Source organism: Pipistrellus hanaki (genome assembly GCF_964339955.1).
Source record: "Pipistrellus hanaki genome assembly, chromosome: 3".
NCBI lineage: Eukaryota > Metazoa > Chordata > Mammalia > Chiroptera > Vespertilionidae > Pipistrellus > Pipistrellus hanaki.
The window spans coordinates 186,623,511-186,644,016 of NC_140505.1; the positions used below are offsets into that span (position 1 = coordinate 186,623,511).

The 20,506-nt window shown below is 59.2% G+C and overlaps 1 protein-coding gene across 1 annotated transcript; it reads left to right on the forward strand.

The window, feature by feature from the left end:
• Positions 1-10,518: 10,518 nt before the first annotated feature.
• Positions 10,519-20,446, forward strand: CSDC2 (cold shock domain containing C2). The gene is made up of 4 exons (XM_084879080.1): positions 10,519-10,673; positions 16,553-16,851; positions 18,059-18,181; positions 18,631-20,446. The coding sequence occupies exons 2-4, from the start codon at positions 16,676-16,678 to the stop codon at positions 18,791-18,793; spliced, it is 462 nt and encodes a 153-aa protein (XP_084735206.1). The 5' UTR covers positions 10,519-10,673; positions 16,553-16,675; the 3' UTR covers positions 18,794-20,446.
• The last annotated feature ends 60 nt before the right edge of the window (positions 20,447-20,506 follow it).

Sequence of the window (20,506 nt, forward strand, 5' to 3'; positions counted from 1 at the left end):
GCAGGAGGCAGCTGATCAATGTTTCTCTCACATCAAAGTTTTTAGCTCTCTATCCCTCTTCCTTCCTCTCTGTAATATATATAAAATCAGCCTGCTCTATTTGATCCAACATTTAATTAACTCACTCCCTCACTCCTAATGTCTTGGCAGGGCCAGACCAGATTATTTTGAGGTCCTTCTACGGCCTGAGGGCCAGATGGTCCCTGCTCCTGCTCTACAGTTGGTGGGTTGTGGAAATATACCAGCGTTTTTCAACTGCTGTTCCGCGGCACACTAGTGTGCCGGGAGATGTTGCCTGGTGTGCCGTAGGTGCAGACAAGACAAGAATTTTATAATTTTTCACTATTTTGTTTACTTAATATTTCATAATAAAGTAATTATAAAATACTTTCTTTGTGTTTATTTGATTCCTACTCAAGAGAATTACTTTATATATAGTCAATATAGGCACAGAGTTAAATTTTTTAACATTTTCTAATGGTGGTGTGCCTCGTGATTTTTTTCATGAAACAAGTGTGCCTTTGCCCAAAAAAGGTTGAAAAACACTGAAATATACTGTAGTGTGTTTTAACAAAATAAAAACTTGAGAACTTACGAAAAGCCTTGGGGTAGGTGACAGGCGCACTCAGAAATGCAAGCTACTTTAATTTGCTGATTTCACACATATAGAGCGCTCTCTATGAGACGGGCTGCAGTGGTACTGAATTTGACCTTCCCTGCATCCGTATTTTTATGTACAGGTCTGTCTGCCTCTCCTAGGATTTGAGCTACTTGAAGACAGGGGGAAATGCTACTTCTGCTTTTTATGCCCACAACCCCTACCATCTTTCCTAGGAGGCATTCAGTAAAAGTGTTTAGGAGGATCTATTATTTCTCTCAAATCTTCCCTCTTCATTCTATTCCCACAGCGACTGCCCTGGTTCTGGGCCTCTTTATTGTTCCCTGGAGCTTAGCCTCCTACCCAGCTCCCAGCCTTATTCTCGCCGGCAAGCAGCTGCCACTGTCACAAAAGCTTTCCCTCGTGAATGTCCTTTACCCACAGAAACGTCTGGACTGAAGCCTGCCTTCCCCTCCAACCTCACCTCCCTTCTGTTCTCCGGCCCAAGATGGAACCAGTTCTTTTACAGCCCTGCCTCCATCACTTCTTTGCCTAGGAAACTTTTTTTTTTTAATATTTTTTTAATTAATTTCAGAGAAGAAGAGAGAGAGGCATAAATATCAATGATGAGAGAGAATCATTAATCAGCTGCCTCCTGCAGCCCCCTACTGGAGATTGAGCCCACAACCTGGGCATGTACCCTGACCGGGAATTGAACCTGTGACCTCTTGGTTCCTAGGTTGATGCTCAACTGCTGAGCCACACCCGGCTGGGCTACCTGGAAAACATTTATTCATCCATTAAGACCCAGGCCCCGGCCAGGGAGCTCAGTTGGTTAGAGTGTTGTCCCGATACACCAAGGTGGTGGGCTTGATCCCCAGTCAGGGTTCATACAAGAATCAACCAATGGATGCATAACTAAGTGAAATATCGATAACAAACAGATGTTTCTTTCTCTCTATCTCTCTGTCTCTCTCCCCCCCCCCAAAAAAACAAAAACAAAAACAAAAACAAATGCAATACCTTTCTCATTCATTCATTCTTTCAACATACTGTCCAGCTGTTGGAGATCCAGTGGGAAAGAACTAGGCTCCTGGCCCAAGTTCAGCTCAGAGGGGTAGGAGGGAGAACAGAGAAAGAGAATGTGATGCTCTCGGGAAATCAGAAGTATTTTAGCTGATTTATAGGGAAGATGAGAACTGGTGAGATTAGAGACCTAGACATGGACCAGATCACAAGGGCCTTATCATTATACTATAAACTTTTAATTCTCACAACAGTCTAAAAGTTGTTATTATTATCATTACTAATTTATCTGTCATTTCTCATTCTCCTTTAAGTCATGATCTCATTTTGCCTCGGCGAAGGCAGAGAGGTTAGGTACCGTGTTTCCCCGAAAATAAGACATCCTCGGAAAATAAGACCTACTTATAGGTTTCCTTCTGAGTGAAATATAAGGCATCCCCTGAAAATAAGGTCCCCCCTAGGCTAAACATGAGAGACTTGGTCCACTAATTCTGAAAGAAATGGAGTCACAAGAAATTCACCAGGAAATTCAGGAATTGGATTGTTATGATGATGTTCCAGAAGATGATGACATGATTGTCATTGAATAAATGAGTAAATTCTTGATTTTACTGTAGGATTCACAGTTTGTCTGGTTTGTGCTGACAACTACCATACTACCGTACCGTATACAGGTAATAAATTTCCTTTATTTTCATTTAACAATACATGTGTACCGTATTCTTCTTCGTGGAAAAATAAGACATCCCCTGAAAATAAGACCTAGCGCATCTTTGGGAGCAAAAAATAATATAAGACACTGTCTTATTTTCGGGGAAACAGGGTAGGTCTTTAAGGTCAGAGCTGATGCGTTGCAGAGCTGCAATTTAGGCTCCCTTTAGCCAGAGGGTAGCAAAGAGAAGCCTTAGAAGGTTAGAACAGCCCTCGCCAGTTTGGCTCAGTGGATGGAGTGTAGGCCTGCAGAATGAAAGGTCCCAGGTTCGATTCCATCCAGGGCACATTCCCAGGTTGTGGGCTTGATCTCCAGTAGGGTTCATGCAAGAGGCAGCCAATCAATGATTCTCTTATCATTGATGTTTGAAATATATATATGTACACACACACATATATATATTAAAAAAGAAGGTTAAAACAGGTAAAGGACACAGTGACAGTCAGCTGGGTGGACAGTGGATGGGGAGGGGCTAGGTGGAAGACAAGAAGGCCAGGGTGACCCCTATAAGAGAAGGCCCCTGGCAGGGCTGGTAGCTCTGGAGAGTGACCTTGGGCAGAATCCAGAGGTCCTCAGGGGGGGGACGCATCCATAAGGTGAAGGACAGAGCGGGGAGCCAATCCCTGAGGGCTCTAGCCGCTGGCTGGGGCGGGTCTTCCATGGAGAGGGGAACCTGGAGGAGGCCAGGCTGGGGTGGGCGGGGCAGGACTGCAGACCTCAGTGCCTTGGGTTCCGGGCTTCTTTCCTGGAGTTCAGCTCACAGGACCGCCACCGGGATTTGCTGGCACGTTTGGTCTCCTCATTAGCAAAAAACAGGGACCGGCTTCTTCATTAATTCTCCGCATCGTCCCATGGGGGACTGGAGGCGGCTCACAAACACACACAGACCTCCTCGGCCAGGTCCTGGTCAGCAGAGGGCTTCTTTGTCGCCTCCCTCCCCATCCTCCCGGCCCAGTCCGTGCCGGCACTGGTCAGCGCGGTAGCTGTGCTATTTGCATGGACAAAGGAGAGCAGACTAATCGCTGAGACGGGAAGGGAGGAGAAGTGCGGGGGAAACTCACCCAGGAGGAGGAGGAGAGCCAACGTGTGGGCAGGGATGGAGTTCCCACGCCAGCGCGCTAGCTGACCAACCGTGCGGAAACCGATGGACCTCTCGGCACCCCAGATGCCTCTGCAAAATGGAGATAATAATAGAACTGACCTCAAATGACCGCCCGGCCCCGGGTAAAAAATATGTACAGTATATCCTAGAATGAAGTAATATGAAGCCATCAAAAAGGATGAGAGCCCTAACCGGTTTGGCTCAGTGCATAGAGCGTCGGCCTGCAGTCTGAAGGGTCCCAGGTTCGATTCCGGTCAAGGGCATGTACCTTGTTTGCAGGCACATCCCCAGTAGGGGGTGTGCAGGAGGCAGCTGGTCGATGTTTCTCTCGCATTGATGTTTCTAACTGTCTCTCCCTTTCCTTTCTTCTCTGTAAAAAATCAATAAAATATATATTTTTAAAAAGGATGACAATGCTCTTTGAGTATTGTATAGAATGATATCCGGAATATATTGTTGAATATATTGTTAAGGATTAACAAAGCCAGGCACTGAGCAGCGTGTACGGGATGTAACCACTTGTGTCAAAAAGGGAGAAAAATCGCCGAAACCGGTGTGGCTCAGTGGTAGAGCGTCGGTCTGCGGACTGAAAGGTCCCAGGTTCGATTCCGGTCAAGGACATGTACATTGGTTGCGGGCACATCCCAGGTAGGGGGTGTTGCAAGAGGCAGCTGATCGATGTTTCTCTCTCATCGACATTTCTAGCTCTCTAGCCCTCTCCCTTCCTCCTCTCTGTAAAATATCGATAAAATATATATAAAAAATAATAATAAAATAAAATAAATAAAAAGGGAGAAAAATTAACGTCGTAGTCTGTGTGTGTGTGTGTGCACACGTGTGTGTGCCTGCGCAGGCGTGCTCTGCCAGATCACACAAATGCCTGATTGCACTGGTTGTCTCCAGGGTGGGTGCTGGGAGAGGGGCAGGGGTAGGAGGGAGAATTTTCAACCCAATACCATTTGGAGTCTTTGATGTGTGGGATCATGGGAATATATTACCTCCTCAAAAGTGAGTAAAAATTACATTTTGAAAAGCAATTAAGATTTTTTTTCGCTTCTTAAAAAAAAAACCCCACCTCTCCTGGCCCCCTTTCCCTGCAGCTAGTGCCCTATTTTCTGCTCCCTTTGCCAGCAAACTGCCAGAAGACATCGTCTGTGCTTGCTGTTTCCAAACCCTCTGCAAGCTGCTCCAGCCGGGGCTGGGGGTTCCCTGTCACCCACATGCTCTCAGGTCACTGACGCCCTCCACGAAGCCAGACCCAGCAGGAGTTCTCAGTGCTCAGCAGCAGCACCTGTCCTGGCTGACACCCCTCCTCCTCCACACACTCCTTTCGCGTGGCTCCCTGAGGCCAGGCTCCCACCTCAGACTCCTCCCCCGACCTAGAAACCCTGGGGCTCAGGCCCACCTTACTTTTGGGGTCTGGACTCTGGCCTGTCCACCCAGGGCCACCCCTCTCCCCGCACCAGTTCACACACCCTGCCTCCTCCATCGCCCTGCAGCAGCTCCAGCTGCTGGTCACTCCCCCCACCCCCCAAAACCTGCTTTTCTCCCCGGCTCCCCAGACTTCTCCCGTCTTCCGGGGGCTCAGCCACCACCCGGGAGTCATCCTTGACCTCCTTTGTCTCTCACACCCCTGCAAACCCTTAAACCCATCCTGCTGCTGCTACCTCCAAAATGCACCAGATCCCAACCCTCCCAACTCTCCACTGCTCCCCGGGCCCAGCCAGCCTGGGCCTTTGCAGCTGCCCCACCTGGTCTTCGGTCTTAGTGCCTCCTCGTCCCCCAGTCCGCACTCAGCGCCACCCGCAGAGGCGCTGCTGTAATATCGCTCAGGAAGTCTCAGCCTCCTCTCCAGACCCCGCGATGCTCCATCTCCCCGGGGAAGAGCCTCACAGCCCCGGGGGCCCACCCCAAGACCCCTCTGCCCAGGGCCCGTCCTCTGCCTGGTATCCTGGCTCCTCCCTCACTCAGGGCCTCTGCCTGCTGCTCCCGCTCCTGGAGCATCTTCCTCTCACCGCCCCCTACCCTGGCTTTTTTTTTTTTTTTTTTTTAATCTTTTTATTGATTTCAGAGAGGAAGGGAGAGGGAGAAAGAGAGACACATCAGCCAAAACCGGTTTGGCTCAGTGGTAGAGCATCGGTCTGCGGACTGAAAGGTTCCAAGTTCGATTCCGGTCAAGGGCATGTACGCTGGTTGCGGGTACATCGCCAGTAGGGGGTGTAAAAGAGGCAGCTGGTCGATGTTTCTCTCTCATCGCCGTTTCTAGCTCTCTATATCTCTCCCTTCCTCTCTGTAAAAAATCAATAAAATATATATCAATATATTTTTTAAATATATTTTTAAAAAAGAGAGAGAGAGAGAGAGAGAGAGAGACATCAATGATGAGAGAGAATCATTGATCGCCTGTCTCCTGCCGCCCCCTACTGGGGATCAAGCCCACACCGTGGGCATCTGCCCTTGACCAGATTCAAACCAAGAATCCTTCAGTCCTTAGGCCAATGCTCTATCCACTGAGCCACACCAGCCAGAGCACCGCCCTCATGTCTTCCTCCCTCACCTCCTCCAAGCCCTTGCTTTAATGTCACTTCCGTGTCGGCGTCATTTCCCTGACACACAGATCCCCGGTTAAATTTAACCAGCCCCTCCCTGCCGCCCTCCGTGCCCAGCAGGGCTCCGCGGTGTCCACCGCCTCCGACATATGGCCCGGCTCCTGCCTCTCCCTCCCCGTGCGCGCCAGGTGCGCGGCGTCCTCTGTCCCCGGTGCCAGGCACACAGCGAGCCAGGGAGGAGTAAGGAAGGAGGAGGAGGAGAGCTGGCCCTGAGGTGCGGGACCAGCCTTTCCGGGAGGAGTAAGGAAAGGAGGCAGGGGAGAGCTGGCCCTGAGGTGCGCCTGGGCCTGCGGGCCTGCTGGCGAGGAGGAATCTGGGTCATTTCCGTTACAAAGGGACCGTTCTCCCCCTTTGGGGTCCAGGGCCCGTCTCAGAGCATCCCTCTCAGCCGCCCCTTCAGCAGCCTGACTCGCTCTGCTCTCTCCTCTGTCGCCAGTGTGTGGTGTCCAGAGCCGTGACCGTGCCTTTGTGTGTTTGTGTGCTTGGTGTGAGTCTGCCTGGAGGAGACAGCTCTGTAAGCTCGAGGGGGTCTGTCTCATTCTCTCTGCATCCGAGCCGAGACCATCTGGTGCAGAGCAGGTAGTCAGCGAGTATCTGTCACAGTGTGAACCGGTGAATGATCACATGATCAGAGCTGCCCAAAAGGCAGTAGTCGGATTGCAGAGGACGGCTGGGGGCGGGGAGGGAGGGAGGGAGGGAGGGAAGGACCACGCTGAGGCACTGGGCCAGTCCTGGGTGTGGGCTGCAGACGAGTGCCCTGCACAGGAGCCAGGCACTGGGGACTGGAGGACATTTCAGAGGCAGTGTGGTAGCAATGCAGTTCCTCATTAATTTTTTATTTTTTTAATATATTTTATTGATTTTTTTACAGAGAGGAAGGGAGAGGGATAGAGTTAGAAACATCGATGATGAGAGAGAAACATTGATCAGCTGCCTGCCTCTTGCACACCTCCCACTGGGAATGTTCACACAACCAAGGTACATGCCCTTGACAGGACTCGAACCTGGGACCTGTCAGTCCGCAGGCTGACGCTCTATCCACTGAGCCAGACCAGTTAGGGCTGCAGGTCCTCTTTGAATGGAAGCCAGAAGTCCTGCGTTCCCATCAGCTCCGTTATCAGCTGTGTGACGCTGGGCCTGAGTTTCCACATCCGTTAAGTGGCGCCCATACCTGAGGGGCTGTGGAGGCAAGGCTGGTGCGGGTTCGAGGCTATGGTTGTCCAGCACCGCCCGGGGGTGGGGGTGGGGCTGGCAGTCAGGCCAGGAATGGTGGACTTAGCATTCGGGTGGAAGTACTAACAGGATTCCGGGCCGCTGGGCGCTGACCTGCCGCTTAGCCCCTCCGAGAGGAGGGAGGCTCTGGAGGAACCGGGCTTTTGAATCCTCAGCTTTTCACAGAAATAGCCTCCCCGGCGAGCCCTGGTGGAAGCAGATGATGCTTGTAACTCGCTGTGGTGGGCGGTGGGTGGTGCCAGGCTGCTCATTTCCTGAATGAACAGCTGTGCCCTCTCCTGCATGGCTCTGCCTCAGCGGCCCCTCCATTCACGCCTCCCGCTGCCTGCAGCCCGCACGCTGCCAGCTGGCAGGGAGGAGCCCGGGAGGAGGGGACATGGAGGGTCCCTGTGCATCCCTATCACTTCCACCTGAATCCAGGCTCAGCTTCTCCGGGCCAGCCCTCCCGGCCCTGCCTCCGGCCTTCCCCGCCCCCTCCGCTCCCCCTGGCGCCCCAAAGCCGGGCCCACCAGCCAGCCCCACCCCCCCCCCTGCCCAAGACCTCTCTCTAGGTTCAGGCAAGGCCGGCACCTTCCTGTCCTTGGGGCTCCGCTCAAACAGCGTCGCCCTGAGAAGTCCTCCTGGCCGCTCCCCGCTGCCGGCCTTGGTTTGCCATCCACGCCGGGCCGCCAGCAGCCCAAGGCCAAGGCCGCCCCAGCCCAGAGCCCAGAGCCGGCCTGGCACCAGCGAGATTCCAGCCCGAGTCCCGGTGCCGGTTCTCCCTGGCCATGGGGCCCGTGGGCCGGGGAGAGGACAGGGGAGCCCCCAGCAAGACAGGGGGCCGCGCCCAGCAGAAGGCGGCGGGCGGTGGGCACGCTCTGTCACGGCCACTTCTGAGCCAGGAGACCGGGTCTCTCCGGGCGCTCCCATCCCGGTGAACCTCAGGGCTTGTCGTGAGGCAGATGAGGAGATGAAGGCAGGGCAAGGCGAAGGAGCGCCATGGGAAGGGGAGGTTCCCGGGCAGGTCCGGCGGGTGGAGGAGCCGGAGCCCCCGGCGGAGGAGCTGGAGCCCCGGACAGAGGAGTAAGAGCTCCAGCCTCGGTCACAGGCCAGGGTGTCGCCGCCTCCGGGAGAACCAGACACCGGTCGGTGTGGCCGGATTCTCCGGAGGCTCCGGAGGGGCAGGGTGTGTGAGCATCGGGTGCCTGGGATCCCTCCTCTCCACTCCGGCCAGGGCCCAGGCCTCTCCTGCTGTCCGGCCTGTTCCCGCACCAGCGAGGGGGCGATGACAGCAGTGTGGCTGAGTGAGTAAACGAGGCCACGCAGGTTCCTTCCAGCCACTGAGGTTGTTTGTGTTTGTCACCGTTCCTCTGTCACGCCCCCTCCTTGTTATTTCAGGGAGCCTCCTGCCTGCCTCCTGGTCCTGAGTCTGCGCCTTCTTTCCAAGCTGAGGCTGCGAGCAGGGATGAGGAGAGGCCCCTCGTGGACACCCCTCTCCCCGCCCCATACGGCCCAGGCTTACTGCCCTTGAACTTCCAGCAGCCTCTCCTCCCCGCTGTACAGAGGAAGCTGTGGGGGACCAGAGAGAAAGGGACTGCCCAGGTCACAGCCTGAAGGGCCGGCTGAGGTTCACACCCGCCCGTCTGATGTGGAACCAGGGCCTCAGAGACTCCCACGCTGGGGGCTCCGTAAGCCTCCCCCTCCCCGCGGGGTCCGCTTCCAGCCCCGGGGCGCTCCCGGCCCTGAGGCAGAGATGGTCCTGGAACCGCTCACAGGGACCCCAGAGGCAGCTGAGGGACAGACTGGGCACGGGGCTGGTGCTGATGGCGGGCAGGGGACACTCTGAAGACCCCACTCCCCACACCCCTAGTCAAGAGCACCTTCTGGGGCTCGTCCTATTTTTAAAAATATATATTTTATTGATTTTTTACAGAGACGAAGGAAGAGGGACAGAGAGAAACATCAATGAGAGAAAAGCATCCATCAGCTGCCCCCTGGTTCACTCCCCACTCGGGATGTGCCCTCAACCAAGGTACATGCCCTTGCCCGGAATCGAACCCAGGACCTTTCAGTCTGCAGGCCGACACCCTATCCACTGAGCCACACTGGGCTCGGCTGGGGCTCTTCCTTTTGCAGCAGCCTCCATCCTCCCAGGCTCACCCCATCTACACAGCCCCCAGCATACACACTCACACACTCTCACACACACACACTCACACACACTACACACTCACACACACCCGCGCACACACACACACTCTCACACACTCACACACACACTCTCACACACACACTCACACACACACATGCTCACTCACACACACACACACTCTCTCACACACACTCACACACACACTCTCACACACACACATCACACACATGCTCACACACACACACACACTCTCTCACACACACTCACACACACACTCTCACACACACACATCACACACATGCTCACACACACACACACTCTCTCACACACACTCACACACACACTCTCACACACACACATCACACACATGCTCACACACACACACGCTCACACACACACTCTCTCTCTCACACACACACACTCTCTCTCACACACACACTCACACACACACTCTCTCACACACACACTCTCTCACACACACGCTCACACACACACTCTCTCTCACACACACACACACTCTCTCACACACACACATCACACACATGCTCACACACACACACGCTCACACACACACTCTCTCTCACACACACACACACTCTCTCACACACACACATCACACACATGCTCACACACACACACGCTCACACACACACTCTCTCTCACACACACACTCACACACACACACTCTCACACACACATCACACACATGCTCACATACACACACGCTCACACACACACTCTCTCTCTCACACACACACACTCTCACACACACACACATCACACACATGCTCACACACACACACGCTCACACACACACACACACACACACACACACACACCCATCACCCCACGTGCCCTCTAGTTGGCAGGACCCAGCTGCCGGCCTCCCCCTGCCTTGCTCAGCGTCCCTCCCTCCGGGCTAATCGCACCCGCCGCCGTGAACGCCGCTGTGCTGTCCCGAAGGACGCTGGGCCGGACGCTGGACGCTCCACGGAAGCCGGGCCCTTTAAGCCGTGCAGCCCGCCCGCCCTGCTGCTCCTGACGTCAGGGGGCGTGTGAGCGAGCGAGCGAGCGAGCGAGGGGCTGGTGCCCCATGCTCCCTCTCTCCCTCTCTCTCACACACACACACACTCACACACACATGCACACACACACACGCACACACGCACACGCACACGCTCCCACACACAGCACATCCTTCAGCCCCGGCCCCGCGCCAGCCCCGGGCGGGCGGGGAGTGCCCGGCCCCAGCGCCCGGAGAGGTAAGGCTGGAGCTGCGGGGACTGAGCCGCACCCGTACCAGCCGGCTCTGGCCGGAGCGGGGGAGGTCAGATGGGGGGGGCTGGGAAGGTGGGTCCCTCCTGGGGCCGGCCCCGCCGGTTCCGTTTGCACAGGGAAGGTGGGAGGGTGTGTCAGGAACCCCCTGCCTCCCCGCCCCCTCTCCCCGGTCCCCACGGCGAGCTGAGGCGTGTGGCTCCCGGGAGACGGCGTGTCTGCGTGTGTCTGGGACTGTCTGGCTCAGGAGGCGAGGGCAGCAGGCACTCGCCAAGCCGCAGCCCCTGTCTAAGAGGCGGGGACAGAAATGACTGGAGAAACGGGGATAATCGTGTTCCTGCCAGAGGCCAACGCCAGGTGCAGGAGGGACCTCAGGGGCCTTCTCCCTGGGCTGGGGCTGTGTCCAGGGCTGGAGCCGGGGCTGGAGCCGGGGCTGGGCTGGTGCTGGGCCAGGGCTGGGGCTGGGCTGGGCCGGGGCTGGGGCAGGGGCTGTGGCTGGGGCCAGGGCCGGGGCTGGGCTGGGGCTGTGGCCGGGGCTGGGTTGGGGCCCGGGGCTGGGGGCCAGGGCTGGGCTGGGGCCGGGGCTGGGGGCCGGGGCTGGGCTGGGCTGGGCCGGGGCTAGGGCAGGGGCTGTGGCTGGGGCCGGGGCCGGGGCTGGGGCTGGGGCTGGGGCTGGGGCTGGGGGCCGGGGCTGGGCTGGGGCTGGGCTGGGCTGGGCTGGGGCTGGGGCTGGGCTGGGCTGGGCTGGGCTGGGCTGGGCTGGGGCTGGGGCTGGGGCTGGGCTGGGGCTGGGCTGGGCTGGGCTGGGGCTGGGCTGGGAGGGACCGGGCGGCAGACGCCGGTCGGATGGGGAGCAGCTGTCTGACCCTGGCTGCTTTCTCCCAGTGCGATGGGGATAATTGTGCTAATTGGCTCGGAGGGGTGGCCCTTGCTATTATTTCACCATGGAGACACCCCACCCTTAGCCTTTGCCTCTTCTGAGGCCACTTCTCTCCCTGCTCACAGCTGAGGCTCTGACCCCCACATGCCGGGGGACAGCCCCTGGAAGGCAGGGTGGTAAGCTCGGGGCGGTGGGATGCAGGGATGGGGCAGCCGGGCGGGTACCAAGTCCCCGAGCGGCCTGGCCCTGGCAGAGGAGTCCGGGCGGAGATGAGGCGTGATGGCGTGATGATGCTGGTGCCCCGGGGACACAGCAGGTCCCTGCCCAGCTGCCAGCCTGCGGGCTCTTCCCAGGCTGGTGGGGGGGGGAAGAGGGGGGATGCAGAGAGAGAACAATAATGAACACAGCGGGGGAGGGGGGCGGCGGGGGACGTGCCCAGGCTGGGTGAGCGCCATCAGAGGCCCCTCCCGGGAAGGGGCTGGCCCCAGACCCCTGGGGGGAGGGAGCCAGGTCCCCGAACCTGCCTCCATCCCAGAGCCTCTGGGTCCTCCACATTCCGGATGTTTCTCCCCCCAGCCTCACCCCTACCGCTCCCTAAAGTATTTTCCTGAAACATCTGTGTCCCTGTGCCGGCCCCGCCCCCTCCAAATACAATAAAAAGGCGGCTGGGAGCAGGAGCTGGCCGCCCCCGGGAGAGCCTCCTCTGGCCCGGAGAGGAGTGGGCCGTGTTCCCGATGCCCCGGCCGTGGAGGGGGTCCTCCCAGCTGTGGGTGGGGAGGGACACCTGAAGGCCGGGCTGGAGGTAGAGGCGCCAGCAGAGGGCGCTCAGGGCCTGGCTGAGCTGGTCCCAAAGAGCGTGGCCAGGAGGAGCCCGTGGGAAGCCGGCTGGAGGCAGCTGGGACCTGGGTCCGGGCGGAGCAGCAAGATGGGGAGCAAAGAGCAGCGGGTGTGTGTGTGTGTGTGTGTGTGTGTGTGTGTGTGTGTGTTTCTTCCTCTGCCCCCAGCCAGGATGAGTGGCAGGTGCACTGGAAAGGTCAGGGCTTTGGGTCATGCTGATTGGAGTTCAAGCTCAGCCCCTGCCCGTGTTATCTTGTCTGTTCCTCTCCCGGGGGAGTCAGAGTGGGACAGTGTCCTGCTCAGGGTCACACAGCCTGGCGGGGCTGGTGTGAGCATGGCTCTGGAGGTGCCCGTTCTGTCACCCTCACCCGCCCTGAGGCCCAGCATGCCACAGCCTTCCTCACAGCAGCCCCGGCAACACGACTGAAAGGGTCTCACCCCCAAGCACTGGCTGGGGCAGGCCCCCCCACACACACTCACACACTCATACACACACACACACACACACTCACACACACACACTCACACAGGAAGAGCCTGGTGGGAAGGGGGTCACACACACACACACACACACACACACTCACACACACACTCACACAGGAAGAGCCTGGTGGGAAGGGGGTCACATACACACACACACACACACACACAGGAAGAGCCTGGTGGGAAGGGGGTCACACACACACACACACACAGGAAGAGCCTGGTGGGAAGGGGGTCACACACACACACTCACACACACACACACACAGAAGAGCCTGGTGGGAAGGGGGTCACACACACACACTCTCACACACACACACACACACACACACACTCACACAGGAAGAGCCTGATGGGAAGGGACACACACACACACACACACGCACACACACACACACACACTGTGCGAGGGAAGAACCAGGTCTAACTAGGTCATCAGCGTCAGGAGCAGCCTGGCACGGATGTATTTAAGGAGCTCCTGGAGGCTGGGTGGGAGGGCTGAGGAGGGCTTCTGTCTGGCGGTCCTGAGGCCGTCCCCTCACCTCCTGGGCTCAGCATGGACAAGACCCCAACATCCAGCCCCTTCCCCTGCCCTCCTGTGTGCCCCGCCCTTCCCTGTTCAGGCCACCGTGTCCGTCCTCCCCGTCTGCCTCTCCACATCGGGGGCTGGGCTGGCTCGTTGGATGGGGGCGTTGTTTGTGAGCTCCCCGATGGGCACGTGACTCAGCCAAGGTCACGGTCTGAGTCAGCAGGAAGCCAGAAATAGAGCCCTGAGCCCCAGCTCGTTCTTCCCGGGAGAGCAGGGGCTCCGGGACCTGCGGCCCGCCCTCCCTCCTCCGGCCGGGGTTGAATCTGCACCCCAAATGTCTCCAGGTGGCAGAAGCGCTGCCCTGACCGGCTGTGCGACCCCAGCAAACCCCCTGACCTCTCTGGGCTCACGGCCCTGCAGCTCACCGGCTTGGTTAAGGTGGACCGGCACATGGCTCTGGCTTATCCACAGGCTGGGTGACATCACCACGGTCAGTTTTCGGACACTTTCATCTCATCCCAAAAGGAGCTCTCGCCATTAGCATCCTTCCCGCGAGGCCCTCCCCCCGCCCCGGCCGGTGGGTACTCATCCGCTTCCTGTCTCCGGGGGCATGGCTCACGGCCGGAGCCTGCGCTGTGGTCTCTGGTGTCTGGCTTCTCCCGGGAGCTCGGTGATTTCCGGTTCACCTGTGTGACAGCCTCTCTGAGCCTCGGTTTTCTCATCTACAAAATGGGGCAATAATAGCACCAGCCTTCAAGTCCCATTGCAGGAATCTAATAAAAAGGATAAGCTGGGGGGTGGGCAGGATCTGGGGGGCAGGATCTGGGGGGCAGGGAAGGGAGAGTGAAAGGCGGGCTGGGCTGTCAGCACCTCTTCCTCCTTCTGGCCGAATAACATCTACTATCTGGCCGAACGGCGTTTGCTCATCCGCTCGCCAACTGGTGGGCCTTTGGTTGTTCCCACTGTCTGGCTATCACGAAGAACGCTGCCACGAGCATCCGGGTACGAGTTTTTGTGCGATGCTTCCGTTTTCTGCTCTCTAACATTTTGGGATAAAAAACGGCAAACCCGGCCCACTCCTGCCTCCAGGAGTGAGCTCAGAGAGAAAGACCCAACCTCAGCCTCAGGGGCAGAGGGCCCCTCCCCCCTCCAGCTCTCCCGGCTGCTGGGGAGCAGGCGGCCCCTCCCCCAGCGATGGCAGAGCCACTCAGGCATTGACCCAGAAACCCCGCTGGCCGCTGGCCGTGACCCCGTGACCGTGACCAGCCCAGGGCCTGCTCCAGTGACGCCTCCTCGCTCCTCCCGAACTGCCGGGCAGTGTGTTGGGGGCTTCCTGGTCTCCGGACCCCCAAGAAGCCTCCCCTGGCCGGCTGTGAGCGCACCAGCCCGCACACCTAAGGGTGGTGGTTCCACTTCCAGGCAAGGGTGCCTACCCGGGTAGCAGGTTTGATCGCAGACTCGGTTGGGCTCATGTGGGAGGCAACTAATCAATGTGTCTCTCTCACATCAATGTTTCTCTCTCCCTCCCATCCCTTACCCCCCCCCCCCCTCTCTCTCTCTCTCTAAAAAAAAAAAAAAAAATCAATGGAAAAAAATACCCTTGGGTGAGGATTAACAAAACAAACAAGCCAACAAAAAAAGAAGCCTTAAACTCTTCCCCAGGAACTCCAGATTTGGGGGCGGGGCAATACGGAGTCCGGAAATAGACTTGCAGCCCCCGGGGGATTCAGCTCTGACCCCAGGGCATTTGGGGGAGGGAGTGGGGAGGGACGGAGTGGGGGTTTGGAGGTGGAGAACCCATCCACTGACACCCGATTGACTGTGGACCCCAGCTTAGCCACGCCCCCCGCAGCCTGGCGGGCTGGGGTCACAGTCCCATTGCACAGATCAGGAAGCTGAGGCAGGGGAGGTGCTACCCAAGCTCCGTAGCTACTACACAGCCGAGCGGCGCTCTTCCATCCGGGCGTCCGCCGCCGGCCCAGGGGCAGCTGCCTGGCCCAGGCTCAGCCCGCAGCCTGGCTTGTACCCAGTGCTTTTCCGCCCCGAGATCCTCAGCAAGCCTGCCTGGGAAGTGTTCTCAGTCTCATTTTAAAATATATGTTTTTATTGACTTCAGAGAGGGGGAGAGAGTTAGAAACATCAAATGATGAAAGAGAATCCTTGATTGGCTGCCTGCTGCATGCCTCCTACTGGGGATCGAGCCTGCAACCCCAAGCATGTGCCCTTGGTCAGAATTGAACCCTGGATCCTTCAGTCCGCAGGCTGATGCTCTATCCACTGAGCCAAACCGGCCAGGGATCTCAGTCTCATTTCAGAGAGGAAGACATGGGGCTAAGGAAAAAGCTCTACTTTCCCAAGAGCTGACTGTGCCCTTGAGCTGTCCTAAGTGTGTAGCAGCCATTCGATCCTCACAGCAACCTCTCTGTAAAGTACTCACCAGCGCTATCCCCATTTTACAAACCAGGAAACGGAGTCAAAGTCAAGAGTGTTAACCAAGGCCTCACAGCCCACAGGCAGAGAAGCCGAGATTCAAACCCAGGCCACCGGGGCCCAGAGCCCACCCACCACCCACCACTTTGGAACTGAGGTCACCAAGTTACAAACCACTGAGATTTAAACCCAGTTATAAACGCTGAGATTCAAACCCGGATCTGGGCATTTGAAACGGCCGACACCAGTGCCAAACTGGGTTCCTGGCCATCGTTGGCCGCTGAACCCATCCCACCTCCCAGACCTCTGGGTGAGAGAATTGAACTCGAAGCTGGAAGGACTTGGAGGCTGGCCTTCCTCACACGGCGGGGAGAGAGGACGCAAACTCTCCAAGGTCTCGTCTGAGGGCACTAACCCCCTTCGTGGGGGCCTCACCCTCCTGCCCGCATCTACACTCAGCTGCCTCCAAAGGCTCATCCTCTAAACGCTATTACCCTGGGGGGGCAGGGGCAGGACACCACACGTGGATTTTCAGGAAATGCAGCTTAGTCCGCAGCAAGGTGGTGCCATTGCTTTGTCTTCCTGATGAGAACAGAGAAGGGCTGTGAGGTCCCTGTCACGGGCAGGCAGGTTCAGCCACCCAGACTTGTGCTCAGTGTCTGTCCGTCCGGGATCACACTCACCTCTGCCTCTCTCTTCCCCTCCAGACGGAGCCTGTGGCTGCCGAGGCTGCTGAGCAGGGCCAGGCCGGGCCCTGCCCACCAGGACACCGAGGCCCCTCACCGGCCCCGGGGCCCGGGAGCCCGCCAGGCTCTCCTGCCGGCCCCGCCATGACCTCGGAGCCCACGTCGGCCCCGGTCGTGCCCCCGCTCGACTCGCCCAAGTCCCCCGTCTGGCCCACCTTCCCCTTCCACCGGGAGGGCAGCCGGGTCTGGGAGCGGGGCGGCGTGGCCACCCGGGACCTGCCCAGCCCTCTGCCCACCAAGCGGACCAGGACGTATTCGGCGTGAGTACCTGCCCCTCACCCGGCTTCGGTCCCCTCCTCCTCAGCCCGTCTTCCTTCCCAAGGACGGAGAGCTGTGAATGCACTTTCCATAACTGCTAGTGTTCGTTCCTATATTAATTAATTCATTCATTCATTCATTCAGTTATTCCACCAAGAGGCCGAAGCCGGTTTGGCTCAGTGGTAGAGCGTCTGCAGACTGAAAGGTCCCAGGTTCGATTTCAGCCAAGGGCATGTACATTGGTTGTGGGCACATCCCTGGTAGGGGGTGTGCAAGAGGCAGCTGGTCGATGTTTCTCTCATTCCACCAACATTCACGGGCTCCTGACCAGGGGGCCCGGGGTGGGTTAGATCCCACAGGCTGCGCACAGTCCAAAGGGGACTCGCCCCCATCCAGTCCCCCCGGCAGGGCCGGGAGTGAGGACCCGCGTGAGGCATCGGGAAGATGCTGTCTCAGCTGTGTTTGGAAGCTCTAGCAGGCGGAGGACGGAACAGCCTGGGCCAAAATGGAGGCACAGGGGGGCCTTTGGTGCGGGGTGGGCCTCTGGGGACAGTCACTGGCTGGGGTGCCTGAGGGAGGGGCTTTGTGGGACCCTCAGGGAGACTGACTTGCTTGGCTGAAGGAGAAGTTTTGTTTTTGTTTTCTTAATATATTTTATTGATTTTTTACAGAGAGAAAGGGAGAGGGATAGAGAGTTAGAAACATCAATGAGAGAGAAACACCGATCAGCTGCCTCCTGCACACCCTCTACTGGGGATGTGCCCACAACCAAGGTGCATGCCCCGACTGGAATCGAACCCGGGACCTTTCAGTCCGCAGGCCGACACTCTATCCACTGAGCCACACCGACTAGGGCAGGAAGAATTTTTTGATGGCAAGTGCCGGGTGACTGCTGTGTCCACCCCACGGCTGGCACAGAGCAGATGGTTAATGAAGAAGAAGGGGCGTGTGACAGTGAGTGGGTGGGATGCCATGGCTTCGGAGACAGTGCGGAGTGGGGGCGCTGAGCAGAGAGGGGCGCTGGCTGGGAGTCCCGGGACCCACTGGCTGTGTGCCGGGGAGCCAGCTCCCCTCACCGGGCCTCAGGCTCCCTTTCTCTCTGGGATGCTGGGAGGACTGAGTCAGCACCCCTGTGTGTGGCTTCTGGGCTGGGAGGCTGTGGGGCCTGGGGACCCCTCGGCCGCAGCTCCACTCCCCGACCGTCCTCAGGACAGCCCGCGCCTCGGCCGGCCCCGTGTTCAAGGGCGTCTGCAAGCAGTTCTCGCGCTCACAGGGCCACGGCTTCATCACCCCCGAGAACGGCTCGGAGGACATCTTTGTGCACGTGTCTGAGTGAGTCCTGCCCAGCCATGCCCCCCGGGGCCTCTCCCTGGCTGAGCCTGCTCCTGGCATCCCCCGCCCCCCCAGCCCCCATCGGGGCTGGGATGTGGGGGAGGAGGAGGGCTGGGCCAGGTGGGGAGGGGCCCTCAGACCCCGAGCTCTCGGAGCCAGTGGCTGAGCAGGGGGGCCTGCAGCAGGGAGGGAGGGAGGGAGGGGGGGGGAGGTGGGTGAGACCTGTGTCCCAGCCCTAATGCCAGGCGTGACCTGGGCAGTCACAGCCCCTCTGAGCCTCACATCTCACTAACCCCCCACAGCACGGAGGTGGGGACGGTCTGTGTTCCCCGTTCTGCAGACCAGGGGGCTGAGATGCTGAGGGAGGCCAGGCCGTGCTTGGGCCACGCTGCAGGGGGTGTCCGGGAGGGGGGCCCGCCATCGGGCTGACGCCCCTCCTCTGCCCCCAGCATCGAGGGGGACTACGTCCCCGTGGAGGGCGACGAGGTGACCTACAAGATGTGCCCCATCCCCCCCAAGAACCAGAAGTTCCAGGCCGTGGAGGTGGTGCTCACACAGCTGGCCCCGCACACGCCCCATGAGACGTGGTCCGGGCAGGTCGTGGGCTCCTAGGCCGGGCGGGCGCCCCCGGGGGGACAGGCGGGCAGGCTCCTCGCCCCACGGCACTGGCCGGCCCGGCCCCCCAGGCAGCCTGTGCGCACGTCTGTCTGTCTGTCTGTCTTGCCCGTGTGCTTCCATCCAGCCCGGTGACCTGACTGTTGTGTGAGCTGGACGGAGGGGGCGGCCGCTGCCCCGCCCTCCCTGCTTGTCCACTCCTTCCTCCCTCCCTGCCACGTGGGCACAGGCCCTCTCGCCCCTGCCCACCTGCCCTGTGGCCACAGCACCTCCAGAGCCTGCATCAGGCCTGGGCTGGGCGGGGGCACCCGGGCCTGCCGGAACAAGCCTCCCCGCAGCCTGGGCCTCTGGCCCTGCCCGGCCGGACTCTGCCTGTTACTCAGCCCACCCTGGGCCCAGGCTCCAGTGCTGGCCGGACCTGCCCTCAGAAGCCAGGCCGAGCACTTCGGGGGCCTCCAGCCTCCGGCAGGAGTGACAGGTGGAAGCCAGCAGGCCCTCCTCGGGGGCTGGGCCAGGCCGCCTGCCTCCTCCGGCTCTCACCGCTCTCAGCACACACTGGCGGCGGGAAAGGGCCTGAGGGCAGGAGGCAGCTTGGGGCTCCTTTGGCTGGCCGGTCCCTCCTCCTCAGCCTGGCAGTGGCTCTTGAACCCCAGCCTGAGGCCCCATCTTCTCCCCCGGCCACACGGAATCCTGCTGCCTCCATTTCCCCAGGAGGTGCGGGTCTGCGGAGAGGGGGGTGGGACATCCCCCCAGCTTAGATCTAGGCCTCCCCTCTCCCTGACTCACGAGCCCCACGGACGCTCTGCCCGGGCCCAGCACAGTGGCTGGTGGGTGGACACGGCCCCTCAGGCAGGGCCAGGCGGGGCCCCCACAGGAGCAGCATCAACCCAGGAGGCCGCCAGCCCTGCCACCGTCTTCCCAAAGCCGAGACGTGGCTCCCACCGGCCTCCAAGCCAGCGGCCGAGTTGTGGTTCCTGTTGTCTGTCCCTTAAGGTGTATGCGTGTGTGCGTGCTGTGTGCATGTGTGTCGTATGCATTCACTCTTGGGTGGGGGGTTCCCCTCCCCCATGCTCCCCTCCCGCAGCTCATTGTCTGGTGGGGATTGAATGGGGTGAAGGGGGGCTGCCAGGACAGGCGGAGAGCCGGTCTGCCTGTAAACGGCTCAGATGCCCAGCTTGAGGCGTCAGTGACTGTCTGGGACCCCCAGCCCTGAGATCCCCCAAGGCTCCAGGGTGGAGCCTGGCAGCCCCCCAATGGGGAACGGCCCAGCCCACACCCACTGAGCCGGGCGGCTCTGGCCGGGCCCCAGGCCTCTCCGTGCGGGAACAAGGCCCCCCTGGCCTCCTGGGCAGGTTTACTGCTGCAGGTTAACCCCTAGGAGCCCCCAGGGCCCCCTGTCTGGAGGACAGACCCCCCTCTGCAGGCACTGGCGAGGGGGCCGTGGGACACCAGCCCTGGGGCGGCAGAGGTCAGTGGCATCTGTCACTCACACCCGTGTCCAGTCACAAACCCTCCGGGGCCCCACCCCGGGCTCCGGTCCTCCCTCACACTGGCAATAAACCCTCAACTGTGACTCAGCCTGGCCCGGAGCCGCCTGTCTGTCCGGGTCCCGGGGGAGGGCTGGGGGAGGGCACCCCACACCACCCTCCTTCCCTCCTGTGCGACCTGGGCAAGTCCCTGCCACCCCTGCAAGAGGTGGCTGCCACAGCA

Excerpts from the sequence above, each read along its gene's own strand:
- CSDC2 (XM_084879080.1), top strand. The coding sequence starts at position 16,676 with ATGACCTCGGAGCCCACGTCGGCCCCGGTCGTGCCCCCGCTCGACTCG. Across the intron at positions 16,852-18,058 it reads CGGACCAGGACGTATTCGGC|GACAGCCCGCGCCTCGGCCG; the intron begins GTGAGTACCTGC and ends GACCGTCCTCAG. Across the intron at positions 18,182-18,630 it reads ATCTTTGTGCACGTGTCTGA|CATCGAGGGGGACTACGTCC; the intron begins GTGAGTCCTGCC and ends CTCTGCCCCCAG.